This window comes from Marmota flaviventris, chromosome 19 (genome assembly GCF_047511675.1).
Source record: "Marmota flaviventris isolate mMarFla1 chromosome 19, mMarFla1.hap1, whole genome shotgun sequence".
Taxonomy (NCBI): domain Eukaryota; kingdom Metazoa; phylum Chordata; class Mammalia; order Rodentia; family Sciuridae; genus Marmota; species Marmota flaviventris.
Window position 1 is genome coordinate 7965279 of NC_092516.1, and position 17315 is coordinate 7982593.

Sequence of the window (17315 nt, forward strand, 5' to 3'; positions counted from 1 at the left end):
TCCCTCAGGTGAACACAGTTATCACATTGCATGTTCTCATGTTACGCGTCACATCTTTGTTAAGCCAAGGACCGTGGTACAGAAGGAACATTTCATAGCCGAAGTCACTACAATTTGCCAGAAACATCAGTTACTTTAGAATACTATAAAATATATTGAATTTCCATATATTAACCATATACATGTGTAACTATAACTAAATGTAGTCAGTTGTTACAAAATGACATTCCAGGAGCAGGCTACAAATGAGGGAGCGGAATTCCCCTGGCAAGGCCCTCTGTCTCATTAACTGCCAACCTGAGGATTCCAATTCCAGGGCCCACTCCTTTCACCTGTTCCTTAGGTTCTGGGGGTCCCCCAATGCACTGGCCCTGCCCTCTTCGTGGATGCACTTGGTCTTCCAGGTGGGAGAGCAGAGTGGCTGCAGGCCTCAGCCAGATCTCAGAGCAGGACAATGGGCCATTTCTGCCTGCTGCATCTCCCTGTCCTGAGGGGCTTGCCTGCCTAGCCCTGCCAGGCAGCTCAAGGTTATGGTTGGGGAGCAGCTCCTCCTCACCACCGGTGGCTCCAGTTCCTGTAGGATCAGTGGACAGTCGTGTCTCAGGGCTTCCTGTGACAAGACACACCCAGGCCAAGGGCCCTTCAGGCTGCCAGGCTAGACGCAAGCTGGGGCACAGGAGGGCCATGGCTTGAGGCTGCCTCCTGGGGGGCCACAGCAGTCACAATCAGTTGGGGAGGGCAGATGCTGATCGCAGCTGGACTGAGCCACTGTGTCCTCCTTGGCGGCTGCAGCTGCACAGGCACCAGCTTTGGGTGGGAACACTTTACAAGGGTCTGGACACAACTCCGACTTCACCAGGTCTGCACTCCAGGGCCCAAAGATCCAGGGACAGGAGGATGGAACCTTGGACAGACCCCACATAGTCCTATCCAAACAACAGGACAAGATAGTGCCAGGGACCTGGTGCACCCACAGCAGGGGCCTGAGCAAGGGCACAGCCACTGGCTGGGGAGGCTGGGCACACCAGGTGCTCTCTCCCTGTAATGATGATAGTGCAACAGAGCCTTTATATAAACAGTTTATTTACTCTAAACAGCAACACAGACAAACGCCATATAAACACAAAGGAAGAGGTGCGGGTCGAGACGCTGCTGACTTTGGATCGGAGGCGCATTAGCAACAGCCAGGTTCTGAGAGAAGGGTGTGGGAGGGAAGGACAGGGACTTCCACACAGCCCGCTGGAGGCCGGGACAGCTCTGAACGGTGAAGCATGCCTGCATCCGAGCAAAGGAACTAGCTCCTAGGGGCTTACCCAAGTATAAAAGTTTATAATTTTACAGCAGTTGAAATACTGACATCAATATTAAAATAAAAGCAAGTTTTACATAACAATCAAAAATACAAAAGACTGAAGGAAGAGACCCTGTATGAAAAACTGGGGCAATTCAGCGAATTGAGAACTGTATGCCAGTGGCGGAAATGGAAGATGGCGCCCGCCCAACCCTCCCAGGCGACCGGTAACTGCACGAGCGACTTGAGATTTGCAAAAGGTGTAAACAAGTTCTTGCCAAACCAATCCCTTCCTTTTGCGGTGCCACAGGGTCGCTGTCTATGAGGGTGCAAACTTCTTGGCTTGTGCTCGAACCCTTTTCTCATATTCCACTCTGTTTTGGCTGAGGAGGTCAAAAGAGAAGAGATAAGTTAGAAGGCAACAGTGTGGCCCACCTCCCAGGCTGGAGGGCCACTCAGGCTGCCTGGAGAAGCCAGCACTCACCAAGCCACTGCAGGGCAGCAGTGGGGTGCAGCCTTGTGGCAGAAGGCGGGAAGGCTGCAGAGGCAGGGGAGCTGGGTGGGGAACCCACACTAGCTCCTGGATGGAGGGTGGGAGCAGGGAAGGAGGCCATCAAAAAGGGAGAAGCAGCAACCTCCATGTGGAGACTCCACAGCCAACCGGACCTCCATGCAGTAGGCAGAGAGGCCCCACAGGCAATGAGGGCTGAAGGACGGGGGGGGGGGGGTGGGGGGGGGCAGGTGGCCTGCAACATAGTAATGTGTACCAAATTCAGTTTTCTCTTCCTTTTCTGAAGAGTGCAGTAGTTGTTCACAAGTGCAACCCCATTACTGACCAGCATGGGCAGCCTGGTGGTCCCCCACATTGATGCTGAGCTTACTATGTACACCAGATGAGCACACTGCATATAGCCTTGAACTCCAGGCCCAAGTGATCCTCCCACCTCGGCCTCCCAAGCAGCAGAGATTATAGTTCCACTGTACCTTAATCAGATGTTTGCAATTATTAGATAGCATTAAAAATTGTGGTCAAGAGACTGCTAAGCACTAGTTTTTGCTCCTCATTTCTAAAACCAGACACAAGCTTCTGGTGGGCTTTCCATGTAGCTCTCGGCTCAGACAAAGGTGCAGGAGGCAGCCTTGTGCAGAGTGCTGGAGCAGCCCAGAACACGGGCCAGCCTGCATGACCCACTTGGGCAAAACTGGCTGGCCAGGCAGGCAACCCCACATCAGGAAGTAGTGTGACCCTGGCGACATTTGTGAAGCTAGACTCCTAGGAACAGGGATCTTAGCAACCTCATAACACTGGGGGCTGATCTGAGACCCCATGCCACGCCAGCTGTGTCTAAGTGAGTGAGCTTCCAGGGTGCTCCCCAAGAAACAGGTCTGGAGCTCTTCCCAGCCCTGCTCTCGGCCTGAGCCAGGCCCCAGCCTTTGCAGACATCCCCAGGGTTGATGACAGGCTCTGGCGGCAGGGCCAACCAGAAAGGCCCAATGCCCAGCACCAGAGCAAGCAAGGGCAGAAAATGACGATGTGCATGCCAGTCCTGGGTGTGGGATGGGGAACAGTTCAATAGGAAGGTGATGGGCCCAGGGCAGCAGCCCAGCAGCGCAGGACCCACCAGGCACCCTCACCTGCTCTGCTGTTCACCAAGCGAGGCTGGGTGATGAGGCCCCTGCCCAGCAAGCCAGCCTGCTGGAACCTGGGAAGGGACCTGAAACTTTCAGGACATTTCGCCAAAGGTGCTTTTGGGGTGGACGTTGTCACAGAGACCTTGCTCAGGTGAGAGAAAGTACACACAGCAAGCCAGCAGCACGAGCCCCAGGGACACAGGACATGGGGCCACACAGCATAGCCGCAGGCCTCCACGGAGGGGACACACAGCGCACCCACAACAGGCATGCACCCTCCACCAGCAAGAGGCCAGCCACAGCCAGACAGCTGGGCTTGTTGACAGTGGCAGCACAAACAGATGGAGGCCATCCCAGAGGCTCCAGGGCACTGCCTGGAGGCCACCAGGGAGGGAGACACATAGCACCTGGCCATACACCCAGGGAGAAGCACATTTCTCAAGAACCAGCACCTTCCCCTCCTGACCAACTCCAATTCAGGAAATGCCCTTGGAAGGAACAGACTACTAGTGATAGGGGTTAGAGCCCCTCTGGGTCCCAGGCAAGAGGGACACAGGGGGATGCTGCTCTCAGAAAGCCCTCCACTCCATTCCTCTTGGTGAGGGTGCCCATGCTAGACCAGCTGGGGGTCTGAGAGCTGTGGACAGAGCTGTCAGGGGCCAGGGTCTTTCTTGCTGGCGGACCCAATCACACCAGGCCCTGATCCCTCAGCAGACAAGGCAGGACCCAGGGACCCCATCATGACAGCACCACAGGAAAACGTGGTAGAGGCCAGGACTGTGCGAGGCTGTCACTGAGCAGCTCCCCTGTGCTGGGAGACACTGTCTCACAGGCCCACAGGAGCTCATGCCACCCCACTCTAGCGCATGCCTCCAGGCCGAGCAGTGCCTGGCCCCATCAGCCCTGGCTGTTGTGCTCCCTCCCGATGGCCCCTGCACACGCAGCTCAGCCATCAACAGGGCTGGCAACGGACACATGCCACACCCTGCACGTAGCCCTAGCCACCCCGAGTGGCCATCCCATCCTCCCCTCTGTGGCACCACCCTGGCTGCCGGCAGCACCCGGCTCTCCTTCCGACAGACGGCCTGGACTTGCACTTCAGGGAAGGCCTGCAGGCAGCAGGCCAGTTACTACTAACCAGTAAATCGTGTAGGCCTCTGCTTGAGCGGGGTCTTGGATATTTGGTTCATTTAGAAGTTCCTGTATTCCTAATAAGATCTGTGCGAGACAAAAACAAGAGGGCACAGTGCGTTCAGTGGCTAGACAGGTGGTCTCTGCCAGGATGAGCCCAACAGGCCCGGCCAGCCCACATACCTGCTTGATCGTGATGGCTGGCCTCCAGTCCTTGTCCTCCTCCAGAATGGACAGACACACAGTACCAGAAGGGTACACATTTGGGTGAAACAGCGGTGGCTCAAATTTACCTGGATGAGGGGGAAGGAAGGAAATCACTGTTGAGAGGCAACTCTTAGCTTCCCCACCGCCCTCCTCCCCGGTGCTGGGCCCTTCAGGGAGAGAAGCGAGGCCAGGAGAGGACGGGAGTGCAGCACACATTTCCTTCTCAGAAACAGGGCCTGAAGAATGTGACATCTCTCCCAGGGCAGGAACTCCAGGGACAGCAGACAGCCAGGAGCGGGCCAGGCCAGCTCAGCCCAGGGCCCTCTCCAGAGAGGACTTGGGAAGGTGTGGAGTAAAGAGGCGCAGTAGCAGGCGAGGGCAGACAGCTGGAGCTCTCCCCATTTTCTTCAACCCCACCCCCACCACCCCCAAAATAGGGAAGAGGAAAGTCTGCTGGTTGCGGTGCTCCAGGGCGTCTCATCTTTCCTCTGGGCAACCTGCATTTTATAATTTGACCATACCCAGAGTGCAAGTGCAGCCTGGTCAGTCGCTGGAGAGGAGCAACCGACCAGCACCCAGGAACTCAAGCGGGTACCCTCCCAATGCTGCTCTCCAGCCAGGCCGCTCCTGCCTGCAGGTGGCTTCCTGGGCCTTCTGCCTTCGGCCACAGTGCACGTGAGCAGGTGGGGCCGTGGAGGCGGTAGGCTGCAGAGAAGGAGGTTTGTGCTGCTCCACTGAGTAAGGCTGCTGTGCTGGACGTGAACTCTGGTGTGCGCAGGCACAGGGCCAGGGCAGCACCAACAGGAGTTGCCAATACCAGGCCTCTGGGTGCCCCTTCGCCTCTCCCCTGAGCTTCAGAGGCAGAGCCCCTTTCTTGGGTTGCCATTCGCTGGCTGCTCCTGAGTTCTTGTTCTACCTCCCACTGCCTGGCAGGACCTCCTCACACACTCTGGACACAGACCTTCCTCACCCCTATAATGTACCTTATTGCAAACTAAATGCCTAATTTTAATTTAATCTGATTTACCAACCTTGTTACTTCTATCAACAACTTGCATGGAGAAAGAATGCACACCACGAATACCAGCCCCCTGCCCCTGGTTGGCTTCCCTCCAAACTCAGCAATTGTCCTCCTGACTTTTAACTCACAAGGAGCAGGGCCTGTTGTTGAATCCTACAGAGAGGACATAGCCCTGTGTGCAAGGTTAATAGCCCCTCCATGCCGCTACCAATGCACACCTGGCCCATCTCCAGCTCTGGTTATTACAGATGGGGCTGCCTGGGTCTCCTGAGGCCTCCCTCTGTGAACACACACGCTCCTGGGTATCCTCCAACATGGAGCTATCCAGGTTTAGCTCCAATGGTCGTGGCAGACAGACTTCCAAAGAGAAGCTCTCAAACAAGCATGTGAGGTATCTTACTGCCCAGCACCTTGCCGCATCTGCCCTTCTCTGTAAGACAGCAACATCCAACCAAGATGCCGCCTCTCCCCTCCGGTGATGAGCAGCTGGATTTCCCTGTGTGGACTGGCCAACTAGACAGCTCTTCTGTGAAGGGCCTGCTCCACCTCGTGGTGGTTTGCCTTCTTTGTGACCTGTAGAGTTCTCTTTTCTTTCTCACAGGACCTTGCAGCAATGGGGATGGAACCCAGGGCCACAACCATGCTAGGCAAGCTCTACCAAGCTGCCCTGTCCCATCTTCTCTGGGGTTTGCTCCTCTCCCTGTATCTCCTGATGAAGAGTCTTCAGGCCAGTCCAGCTGGCTGATCCCCAAGGGCCAGTGTTCTGTGCTTTCCTGGGTACTCTTGCTGATCCCTGATCAGAAGACGGCCTCTGTGCCTCTTTGCGTCCCCTTCTGCTGGTGCTGTGAAGCAGGCAGGGTCATCCACAAAGAAGGAGACAGCTCTCTTATCCATTGGTCATCCCTGAGGCCAGACTCACTACACCTAAAACACACTACACGGCCTTTCTGGTCCACCCACTCTTCTGTGGGTCTGCCTGCCTGTCCTCACACCTGTCCCAATGTAGACTTCCATGCCCTGAGGCAAGTCTCAGTATCTGATGAATGGCATCTGGCCCATCCATTGACAGGTCTGGGCACCCTCTGCCCTGAGGAGCCTCAACCTGGGTCTCATGACATCCCCAGGACTGCATGGGCCCTGACCATTCCTGCCCTCTGCATTTCCATATGCACTTTGAGCCTGCTGGACTCTGGGGACTGCATGACATGTGCAGAGCAGCCAGGGATGCGGTTGCATTCCCAGAGCTGAGCCCTCTGGGCCACACAGCAGAGCCTGCTGACTGTCTAGCTGTCCTTTGCTTCTTCCAGAAAGGCCTTGGTTTCCAGCTAGAGACCTCACCACACCTGGTGGGATTCACTTCAAGGCATCAGATGCTATTGCAGATGGCTTAGTTTTACACGTTCATGAGCTGCAATTCTATGGAAATAGGTTTCAGCAGGTTAATTGTTTGGCAGCAACCCTCCCAAGCAGCTGGTGACCTGGACGCTTCTTCCCAGGTCTCCTAGGGGGCTTTTCCCACTTTGATGCATTTGCTTGGATTTTGCAGCAGGGTATCAAACGAAATGGCTATGTCTGTCTCATTTGGGGGTATTTTCCCCTCTTAATTAAAAGAAATCATTACAAAGTAACTGTGCCCAACAAAAGGAATCCAAATGGCTGAAGACAACCTAAAACAAAGTTAAGTCTCCACTTTGTGTTCTGTCAATAGTTAATTTTGAAGCTTTCCTGTGGGGCTATGAGAACGTAGAAGACTTCTCTCAGCAAAGTTCACACCCAGAGCTTCCCCTCTGGGCCAGCGCTCTTCCCAGCACCCACTGGCCATGCTATATGTGGGTATCTAGCCACAGGAGCAGGACTGATGACCCCTCCCCGCCCAGGTCTTGCCTAACTGCATCCAGATAATTTTCCAGTGGCCACCATTTTAAACTCAGCTCAGGCTTCTCTGAGCAGCAGTTTGAGTGCTCTGTCACCCAGGCTGCAGACAGCCACAGGAACCCTAACAGACAATAGCTGGGTGGCAGCAGACTGGGTTAGGGTGCAATTCTGAGCCCTAATCTTGTTGTATGCCTGTCCCCACCAGGGCTGGAGTGCCTGTGGGCACAAAGTGAAGATCTCAAAGCTGACAGCCATGGAGGGTGCAGGCAGTCCGGGCCTGGGAGCTTCCCCACTGATCAGCTGGGATCAGAGACTAAGCCGATCATATGCACTTTCCACCCCAGGACTGGACAGACTCAAATCAACAACCTGCACAGGAGACTTAGGCTGACTCGACCAGAGCTGCTTTGATCTCCCACACTGCACCACAGCACTGGGGCGGGGTGGCAGCCACCATGGCTCGGGCAGCCCAAGACTCTGAAGACGACCACAGGTCTCTGTAGGAACTCACATTTCGGTGGCGAGGATGGATAATCATCTTTGAAGAGCATCCGAAGCTTGAACAAGCCTCCTTCCCACGGAGTCTGTTGGGAAGTGATCGTGATTAGGTGAGCCGCTTGTGTGCAGCAGGCAGACCCAGGAGGGCTGGTTTCCTCATCTCACCAGCTCCCGGGGGCCAGAGACCCAACACCCTCAGTGGCATTGTGGAGACTTGCTCTGAACCCGTGGGAGAGCTGGAAAGGAGCAAGGGCAGCAGCTGGGCTCTACAGAAGGCAGGGGCCCTCAGAGAAGTCAGGATCCACAGCTCATGGGCTGCTCCAGGGCATCAAAGAGCTCAGGTACTGCAGGACATGTGCAGAGCAGCTGGGGGCATGGCTGTATTCCCAGTGTTGAGCCCTGAGAATCTGGGCCCAGCAGCTTGCATCCCCAACCTCAGATTCTTCAAGCCACCTGCCTTACATCTGGCCTGGACAGGGACTAGTAGTGCTGACCCACAGCCAGAAACCCCGCCCAACCTGGAATCATGGGGAGCACCAGGGTATACCTCCTACCCCAACGCAACGGGCAAGGGACATTCTCAACAAAGGCTGGGGATTCCACCTGTACCACTCAAGAGAGCCACACACAAATGGACCAAACACATCTCTGTTCAGGAAAACAAAGTCCTACTAGAGATGGCTTTGCTCAACTCAAGGGGACGAAATCTGGGTGGTAAGCACCCCCAACCCCCGGCACAGTCCAAGTACCTCAGGGGTTCACAAGTGCTGTGTGTGTGGATGGCCATTAGAGTCATGGGAGGCCCTCACACCCAGATCTCCATCTGACACACAATGAGGACAGACAACGAGCTCAGGGACACCCAGGTGAGCTGAGGCCACCACCCAAGTTCTGCATGCGAGGGAACACTCCAGGAGTGCATGCATGAGATGGGCTCATCCTGCCCTTGGGGTCCCATGTACCTCACCACATCCTGAGGGATGGGCCAGAGCCCAGTGCTCAGCCAGCTCCCAGAAGCTCCTCACCATGGGCCCTGGCCTGGCCCCCGGGCCTGCCCTCCAACATGATGCCCTAGGAGGTTCTTTGTGCTCCCCACAACCCAATGGGTCTGACCATTCCCCACAGCTATGCCCACTCCAAACCTAGCCAGTGGCTACTTCCTTCTGATCTCATGTCCCCTCTCTGGACTGAGGACAGGCCAGAGCTGTGGATATGACTGGCAGGCCCACAATGCTGAGGGCTGTGGGCCCTCACAGAGGGTGAACACCTAAACCTGAGTCCCTTCTGGTAGTTCTTCTCCTGCTAAAAACCAGGACCAAGTCCTCAAGCAGCTCTTACCCCCTTCTTTCCTGGGATAGCACATTCCCAGTTCATCAGGTTCATCGTGCCGTCTGGGTTCTTAGTTGGGACAGCCACAAAGCCCTGAGAGAAAACAGCCACAGAACCAGGTCAGCACCATGGGCCCTTCTCATCAGCACAAAAGACCAACTGCAAAACCCCACTCAGTGGCCACAAGCAGGCCACAAGACCACATGCAGGGACCTCAGGGCAATGAGGACCGTGCCCTGGGCAGCAGAGAAACAGAGTCCTTACAAAAGGATGGTCCTTCCTCCAAGCTTTTCTCTCCTGGGCGAGTCTGCTGAGGGCGATCCCCGACATGTTCAAAGTCCCTGCAATAGACGAGACACACCACAGTGTTAGCAAAAGCAAACCTCAGGTCCTCTTCACCTCCCAGCACACCGGCCAGAGTCGGCAAGCCATGTCCAAGGAACAACTGACCAAGGCTCTGACCCAGTCCAGCAGGATGTCTCCTCTGCAAGCTACCCCCAATGTATTCAGCATCACACTCTCCACATTCACCAGGACGCTACTAGGTGGGCAAGTGGGGCAATATTGCTGTGCCCCTTCCCCAGGGCACTGTTGGAAAGAGACGGAGGTCTAAGGCCATAGCTGTGCTCTGCCCACAGGACACACACTCCCCAGCAGACACAGAGCACACCTGTCCTGCCTTCTGTCCCCCATTCCACTTTGGGACTCCCAGGAAAACGGTAAGGTTGGCAGGGATACCCACAGCATCACCTGAAGACTCATGGTACAGAGATGGGGCCCTCTCCTCATGATGCACTAGATGTGGGGGGCTGCTGGGACCCCAGCTTAGCTCAGACCTGGCCAAGAGGACAAGCCATTTCAGCATGCCAGTCTACCTGCCCTCCTGCAGCCTTGCCTGCCAAAAATGTGCTGACTACCTGTCTGGAAGTCTGCCCCAGGACCCTGTGCAACAGATGGTCCCAAGGGAGGGCTTGCCTGCACTGCTCAGCGTCTGTCCTGCAGCACACCAGGACACACAGGGCCTCCAAGGCCCTGACCCCACCTGGCTGCCACCTGCTTCCTCTACCACGCAAGTCAGGACTCAGCTACTGCCAAGCTTGCCAGAACACTGGAACCTAAGGTCTTCAAAGCCATTGGGAGCCCAACACTCCAAACACATACCAAAGCATTAAGCGATGCTCTCACAAGACCAGAGCATTTCCCTGAAGTGGCCCACACTGAGGGTCATGGGGTGGGGTGGGGTGGAGAGCAGCCTCCCCTGTCCTAGAGAGAAAAGGCCCACACTGAGATGAACCTTGGCCCTTAGCAACCCACGCATGGGATTGTGCTGGGCTGAAAACACCCATCTTCCTCTAGGCCAACCCCAAAGTTCCCTTGTGGCTGGGCCAGGCTTCAACATAGCTGTGAAGCACTGAGAAAGGACATACAGACCCCTGCCCAAGGCACAGTCTCAACTCAAACCAGCCTGATTTGTGGTAGGAGCTTCCCACTGCAGCCTCTGGCTGGCCCCCACCTTCCACTCTCCTCCTCTGATGCCCTCAACTCAGGCCACCCACTTTGCCCACAAGGCCACAAATATCTTAGCAATCAAACCCTTTGCCCAGCACAACCCCAGGCAGCCTCCCACCTCCCCAAATCACTCACACTGCCACAAACCCCACTGGCTGGTCCAGCAACATAACCAGGAGTCCCTCGCTACCCTTGGAGCACAGCTGTTCTTAATGTGGCCCCACAAGCAGTACCACCTGGAAAGCAAGCCCACTGAGCTCTGGGTGGAGTTCTGCATTGGGGTCTTAGGTGGCATTGGGAGAGGGCTGATGAAGATTTTAAACCCAAGGGTATTTCACCACTGAGCCACATCCACATCCCTTTTTAAAAATTTTACTTTAAGACAAGGTTTCCCTAAGTTGGCCTTGAACTTAGAATCCTCCTGCGTCAGCCTCCAGAGTTGCTGGGATCACAGGTGTGCATCACTGAGCCCAGTTGTTAGATGACTTCTGACACTCTAACCATATAGGCAGAGAAAGGGGGTTGGGAGCCACCAAAGGCCACCAGGTGGCCTTCAGCATCACTCCAAGAGCCCAGGGTTCAGGAAGCTGGTTAGGGTCACCACAAACTACCAACAAGGCACAGGCATTTTTTAGTGGTCATGTGCACTTGGGTCTCATAAGAAAGAAAGGTAGGCCGCTAGGGCAAGAGGAGGCCACAGTAGCCATTGGCTCCAACACCTGAGCCCAGAGCACATAGTTGAAGGCTCCTACCTTTCCTGGCCTCAAGATTAAATCCAAAATAGGCACACCAGGCTCAGACCCAAATCAGAACTGTCCTTCACCACCACAGAGTGCTGGTGTGCCCACTCCTCCCTCCCGAGCAGGACAATACCGTCTATGAACAACCATGGCTGCTAGGCCTCTGCCATAAAGGCCCCCCACCCCCTCAATGGAACATTTCCCCCTTCAGGACACTCAGGATTGGGGTGGCAGTGGCATTCTTGTAAGCAAAGGGGAGACAGACACAGATGAGGAAGTATGAAGATGGAGAGCACCTGTCAGAGAGCAGGTTGCTGCCTGCTCAGGAGGGCATGAGGGACAGAGGAGGAGCAGAGATGGTGGGAGCAAATCTAGGGTCTGACTGCTGCCAGGACTCCATCACAGGACACCTCTCTGGCTCCCAGGTCAGGACAAAGGTGCCCACAGAGGCACCTATCCCAGTACCCAACTGTGATAGTCGTTGGTGTGAAGACATTGAGGGATGCTCCAATGAGACTGGCTGTGCTTCTTCCCAAGGCCTGGCTGCCTCTTTAATGTCCTCTGCCCCAGAGCACCCTGACATCAGGGGGTGGGCCCATGGGAGTTACTGACCCAAATGAGGCTTGGTTCCCAAGACAGGGAGTTCCATTCCTGCTGGCCTCCTGGTGTCCAGGAGAAAGCACCCAATCTGTCACAGAGCAAATCTGTTCATTCAAACTCCCACTTAAACTCAGACCTGTCTCCCCAAATTAACAGCATCACTTGATGAGCAGCAAATGTTATTAACTATATAGAGCAGGAAAGTTTTCTGAGACAAAGACAAAAATAACCCAGAACTATCAAAGACCAAGCAAGGCACAAAACCCATGCAGTGTGGGGAGATGAGAGCTCTGCCCTCACCTCTCCTGGAGCTCTCACAGTGGACTGCGGGGAATGCAGAGATACTTACAGGCTGAGTAAGGTGCTTACCTCCCCCAGACTCCACCTGCCCGCGTGTAACATGGGCTCGTAGTACTATGACATGCACGGAGAAACCTCTGGCGGCGGCTCTCCATCCAGACGCACTTCTGCATGCACCATGCACTCTGCCCTCAGGCCCAGCCACATCAGATCTGTCCCAGGACCCAGGCTATTTCTGGAGCAAGGTTCCAAAACCCGAGAGGAGCCAGACACCCATCACTTCAAACCCCAGAAAGAGGACCTCTATGGAAGCACATCGTAAATTTCGGCTCTATGCCAGTTTCCTGTTGGTTCGCTACAGCACCAATCCTCTAACGTACACAGGAATGACCAACAAAACCCTAAAGACAGGTTCGGCAATCCCCCAGAGGGAGGAACTAAGCTTTGGCTCCAAAGATACAAACCAAGGCAGCTGCTGTAACGCCAGGTGCGCGGGTCGACGCGGCCCACTGACCACGGCCTTACCAGAGTCCCGCTCACCCAACTACCAGTGTCCACCTCCGTCCAGCAGCCTCGCGGATACTAAGGGGGATGCCGGGAAACTACAGCTCGTCTGATGTCGGGACGTCGGGTCAGAGAACACCCCGTGGACCGCGACGCAAACCCGGGTGGCCCAGAACCGCGGGGCGGGCGGGAAGGAGGCCGTGGGCGGGGAGAGGCAGCGGCCCGTGACCCCGGCGGCGGCGGGAGGCCGCGACCTGGGGGAGGGAGGCCGCATCTGGAGGAAGATCGCGGACGAGGAGGCAGGGAGGCCGCGTCGTGAGTTCGCGGACCGAGAGGCAGAGAGACCGCCGGGGGAAGGAGGTGGCGGACAGGGAGGCCCCGGCGGGAGGGAGTTCGCCGACGGGAAGGCCGCGGCGGGCTCGGCACTCGGCGGCCGACCGGGCCGCGGGCCGGCGGCGGCGGCAGGGCCGGGCGGCGCTCACCTGGGCGGCCGCGGCCCGGCGCGTCGCGGCGGCAGAGGCGGCGGCGTTCCCTTTGTCTCGGGACTTCCCTCCGCGCCCGCCGCGCGCAGCCCCGAGCGCAGGACCCCGGCGGGCGGGGCGGGGCGGGGCCTGAGCCGGGCTGCCCGCCGCGCGCCTGCCCCGCGCGCCATCGCCGCCGCCCCGCGCCCCGCACCGCCCATGTCGTCGCGCGTCTCTTGTCGCCCGCGCCCCGCCGCCGCGCTCCCGCCGTCCGGGACCGCCCGGGGAGTCCGCGCAGGGGCCGCCTCTCTCGGCAGGCGGCGCCACGGACGCCCGTACCCTTAAAGGAGCCGCGTCCCCGGCGCGAGGGAGCGTCTGCAAACTCCCCTTCGGAGTGCGTGCGTCCACTCGAGGACACACCGGCGAGCCGTGGGGGGAGTTGAAGGCCGAGACCCCCAAGGGCTGCCCGGATGCCCGGCGGGCACCTCCCGGGGCACGGGCCTCGGAGGTCTCCTTGGGGTCAGGGCCCGGACCCGGGGGACAACGACCGCTGAGGCCTAAGTATCCCCCGAATCGTCGCAGGACGGTGACGATCCCCGGAGCTCAGCGCCCTGTGACATGCCTTGCAATTGGCCAGCTCGGGGCGATGGGCGGGGCATTCCGCGAATCCACCCAATGAGCTGAGCCCGTACAAAAGCCCGAACAAGCGCACACCGACGGGCGGAGACGTGTGAACGGTCCCTAACCCGCTGGCTGCCCCGGGTGGGGGAGGGGCGCGGCTCGGTGCCGTGGGTGGTGGGGCGCGTCCACAGGGACCCTTCCCGCCCCACGCCTCGAGTCCGCCCGAGTCTTCCGTGGCTCTGCTGACCAGCCGCTCACGTCCAGTGGGCGGCCGCCGCGTGCGGGACATCCCGGCCCCTGGGAGTCGGCTGGGCGCAGGACGCCCGTAGGGACAAGTGTCTGAGCCCCGCCAGGATCAGCTCGGCACCAGACTCCTGGGATGGCTGGGACGGAGATGTGCTCCCGGACAGCGGGAGCGGCCTGCCTCCGCTGCTTCCATTCATTCACTCCCGCCTCCTTCCTCCCCGCTGTCTTCCCTCTTAACTTACTCGCTCACTCTCTTCCTTTCTTCCGTCTCTCCTTGCTCTTCTCCTTCTCCTTTCTCTCTCCCCGTCCCTTCTCCCTCCCTCCTCGTGGTCTCCTTCCGTATCCCTCTCCTTCCTTCCCCAGAGTTCCCAGGGCATGGACCACGGGTCCCTTGTCCGCTGGTTCACCTCTGGCCCAGTGCTCGCTCTCATGAGCCATCTGTGCAGGGCTCCCCTGTGCTCCCAGCCATCCTGTAGATCTTGTGGGTCTCTGCCGGGCTGGGAGGAGAGTTGGGGCCAGAAGAGGGATTAAGTCTGTCTGCTCCCTGCCCTCCGCCACAAACGGAAGGCTTCCAAGTCTCTCCCAGACTGAGCTAGGTCCCTGGATGGGCCTGGCCTGGGGACTGTCCCTTCAGCAGGTTGACTGCAACACCCCATCCAGTCTCTGGGCCCTTGGGCCTGAGTGGACCTGCATTTCTTACATGCACCACATTTGAGCCTGTCCTGGGCTAGTGTCTGTGGGGCTTTCTGGAGGGAAAGTGAGGGTCCAGCACCAACTGTAGTCAAAGAGAGGGCAGGGTTGGTTTGGAGGGGTCATGAGGGATGTAGTTTGGGGAGGTAGACTGGACATGGTGAGTGATTGTGGAGGGCCTAGACCTGATCCTATGGTCCATGAGGAGCCATAGAATGTTATGGAGCAGGAGAAGCAAGTCAAGGTTCTGGTTCCTATTCTGTGTGTGGTAAGGGGATAGAAGAGATACTGGCCCTCAGCTCTGGTTACTGAGTTCCAGACAGCATAGAGAACTCTTTTCCTTATGGACAATGGTGTGAGGCCCAAAGACCCTCATGATGCAAGGGATGTGGGGACTGGTGGGAGGGAGGAAGAGGTGTTGGGCTGGAGGAGGGCAGGGGGCCACCTTAGATATGGGGTCCTCAGCTCAGGAGCCTTTGGTGAGCACCTGTACCCAGCACACACATTCTCAAGAGGACAAGGGACTTGACTGGGGGAAACATCAGTGGGGTGTGTATGTGAGGAGTTTGTGCAGAATCAATGGGTGTAATGTCCTGGGGAGGGTTCTAGCTGCTGCACCTGCCCTTGGCCTAATCCCCTTGGGAGGGGCACAGTGAGTGTGGGCTGCCTGGAAGAGGGGCAGGACCCCCTCCCCTGGGTGTTTCTTCCCAGGCAGCTGGGGCAGGGCTTTGCACCCACAGGGTTCTGAGCAGGGTCTGGCTTCAACAAAGAAGATCCACATGCAGGAGAGTGAATTTTTTTTTTAATATTTATTTTTTGGTGTAGATGGACACAACACAATGCTTTTATTATTTTTTATGTGGTGCTGAGAATCAAACCCGGGTCCCGCCCTTGCTAGGTGAGCGCTCTACCACTGAGCCACAATCCCAGCCCCAGGAGAGTGAAATTGGACCCTTACCTTCCACCACACGGAAAAACCAGCTCAAATTGGAAGAAGATGGGAAAGCCCAACTCAAGATTCACAGTGATTTCTTGGGTGTGGCACTGAAAGCCCAGGCAACAGGCAAAGCTAGATACATTGGATTTCAACAAAATGAAAAATGGGTGCATGAGAAACATGGTGCATAGAGGATCCATTTGCAAACCTGTTGTCATCTGATAACACATTAATATCCAGAACATGCACAGAGCTGCAGCCCCACAAGAACGACATTGCCCCTCTCCACACCAGATCCAGATGCCCTCTGCCTCCTGCTCCCTCCCATGAGGGCTACACCCCTGTCTTGCAGCCCCACCTGGCCAGGCCAACTTTCAGAAGATATAACAGGTAGCTATGACCCTGGCCCTACTGTGCCTTCCCACCCTCCTAAACTCTCAGAGGGAAGCCTCTAACCCCAGTGGGCTGGGCCCTCTATCTCTGTCCTTGTAACATTCTAAGCAGGGAGGCTGGCCAGGCTGAAGGTGCAATATCCCCTTCCTTCCATGTAAAGACAAGTGACCTTCCCATTCATCTCAAGTATCACTGGGCCCAGAGAGCAGGTACAATGTTCAGAGTGCCCTCGGTTTGCCCAAGGACTCTGTGCCCTAAACCCCTCCCACCCCCAACCATGCTCATCACTGTTAAACTGCCAAATCGCCAGTGTTGCTAAAGAATGGTGAGGATCAGGCTGGGTGCTCAGAACCTGGCTGTGGTCCCGCCTTGGACTCTGTGTCCCCCACAGATGTCTCTAGTTCTGTTCAGTCTTGGCTAACAGAGAACTGAGAAGCTGGAGTGAGAAACAGCTGGCTGGCTGGGGCACAGCAGAGGAAAAGGGGTTACCTGCAAGAGTTGGGAGGTCCTCCACTCCCTTGCAGGAGGCCCTGGGCACTGATTTTGTCTGGCTCAGAGCTGTGCATCTTTGCATCCTCCTCAGCTGACCAAGAGCATCCTGGTGTGACCCCCTGTCTGCTCCTACCTGGCTCGCCTTTCATTCATTTCCTGCCCAAGTACTGAGCTCAGGCCAAGCCCGGGTTTGTGTTCTTTTAGGGTTGAGGACAGTTTGCTGCCCAGCGCTCCTTCAGGAGAATGGGAGAAGGCTGTGCATGTGTCCCTTCCCTGTACATCCACAGTCCTGTACCCTGCCAGGGTCTTGGCCCAGCCTCTTTCCTGCAGCCCTCAGATGACTCCCAGGTCCCTGCACTTCTGCCCACTCCTACCTCCTCGCATTTGCTTGTGTTGTCCCCTCCACCTGCATGCCCTCCCTTACTCAAATGACAGCCTGGTGGCTCTGTGACACCTCTCTCAGCCCCTGTACTTTGGTGGAAAGCAGACAGTGGGGCCTTTGGAGGATGGAGGTCACGAGGTCTGCAGGAGCCAGGGTCAGAGCTCGTTTGGGGCACACTGGGTTCTCGGTGCTGAGAGACACTGCTGACAGCATAGACCTGGGTGGGCTCGCAGTGCAGGTGCCCAGGTTTGAATGAAGGGACATCCAGGAACCAGTCCGTTTGGCTCTCAGACGGCACCCAGAGCCCAACAGAGGAGCCTGCAAAGGAGCAGACATACTCTCAAGGGGAAGGAAACCACGGAGATTTGTCAAAGGAACCGCTTGAGGCATTTTCCAGGACCGAATGACCAGTTGGGCAAGGGCTCCTGGGGAGGGCTAGCAAAGCAGTGCCTGATG

The 17315-nt window shown here is 56.9% G+C and overlaps 1 protein-coding gene across 2 annotated transcripts; it reads right to left on the reverse strand.

Annotated features, from left to right (window-relative positions):
* Positions 1-1065: 1065 nt before the first annotated feature.
* Ube2i (ubiquitin conjugating enzyme E2 I) lies at positions 1066-13456 on the reverse strand. Of its 2 annotated transcripts, none has more exons than XM_027940479.2 (7): positions 13438-13456; positions 9249-9325; positions 8994-9077; positions 7669-7741; positions 4238-4347; positions 4062-4141; positions 1066-1674 (listed from the first exon to the last, which is right to left on the reverse strand). In XM_027940479.2, exons 2-7 carry the CDS (start codon positions 9312-9314, stop codon positions 1611-1613), a joined length of 477 nt encoding a protein of 158 aa, XP_027796280.1. In that variant the 5' UTR covers positions 9315-9325; positions 13438-13456; the 3' UTR covers positions 1066-1610. The 2 variants fall into 2 exon arrangements, with proteins under 2 accessions (XP_027796280.1, XP_071461753.1); XM_071605652.1 differs by lacking the exon at positions 13438-13456 and adding an exon at positions 13120-13223.
* Positions 13457-17315: the final 3859 nt, after the last annotated feature.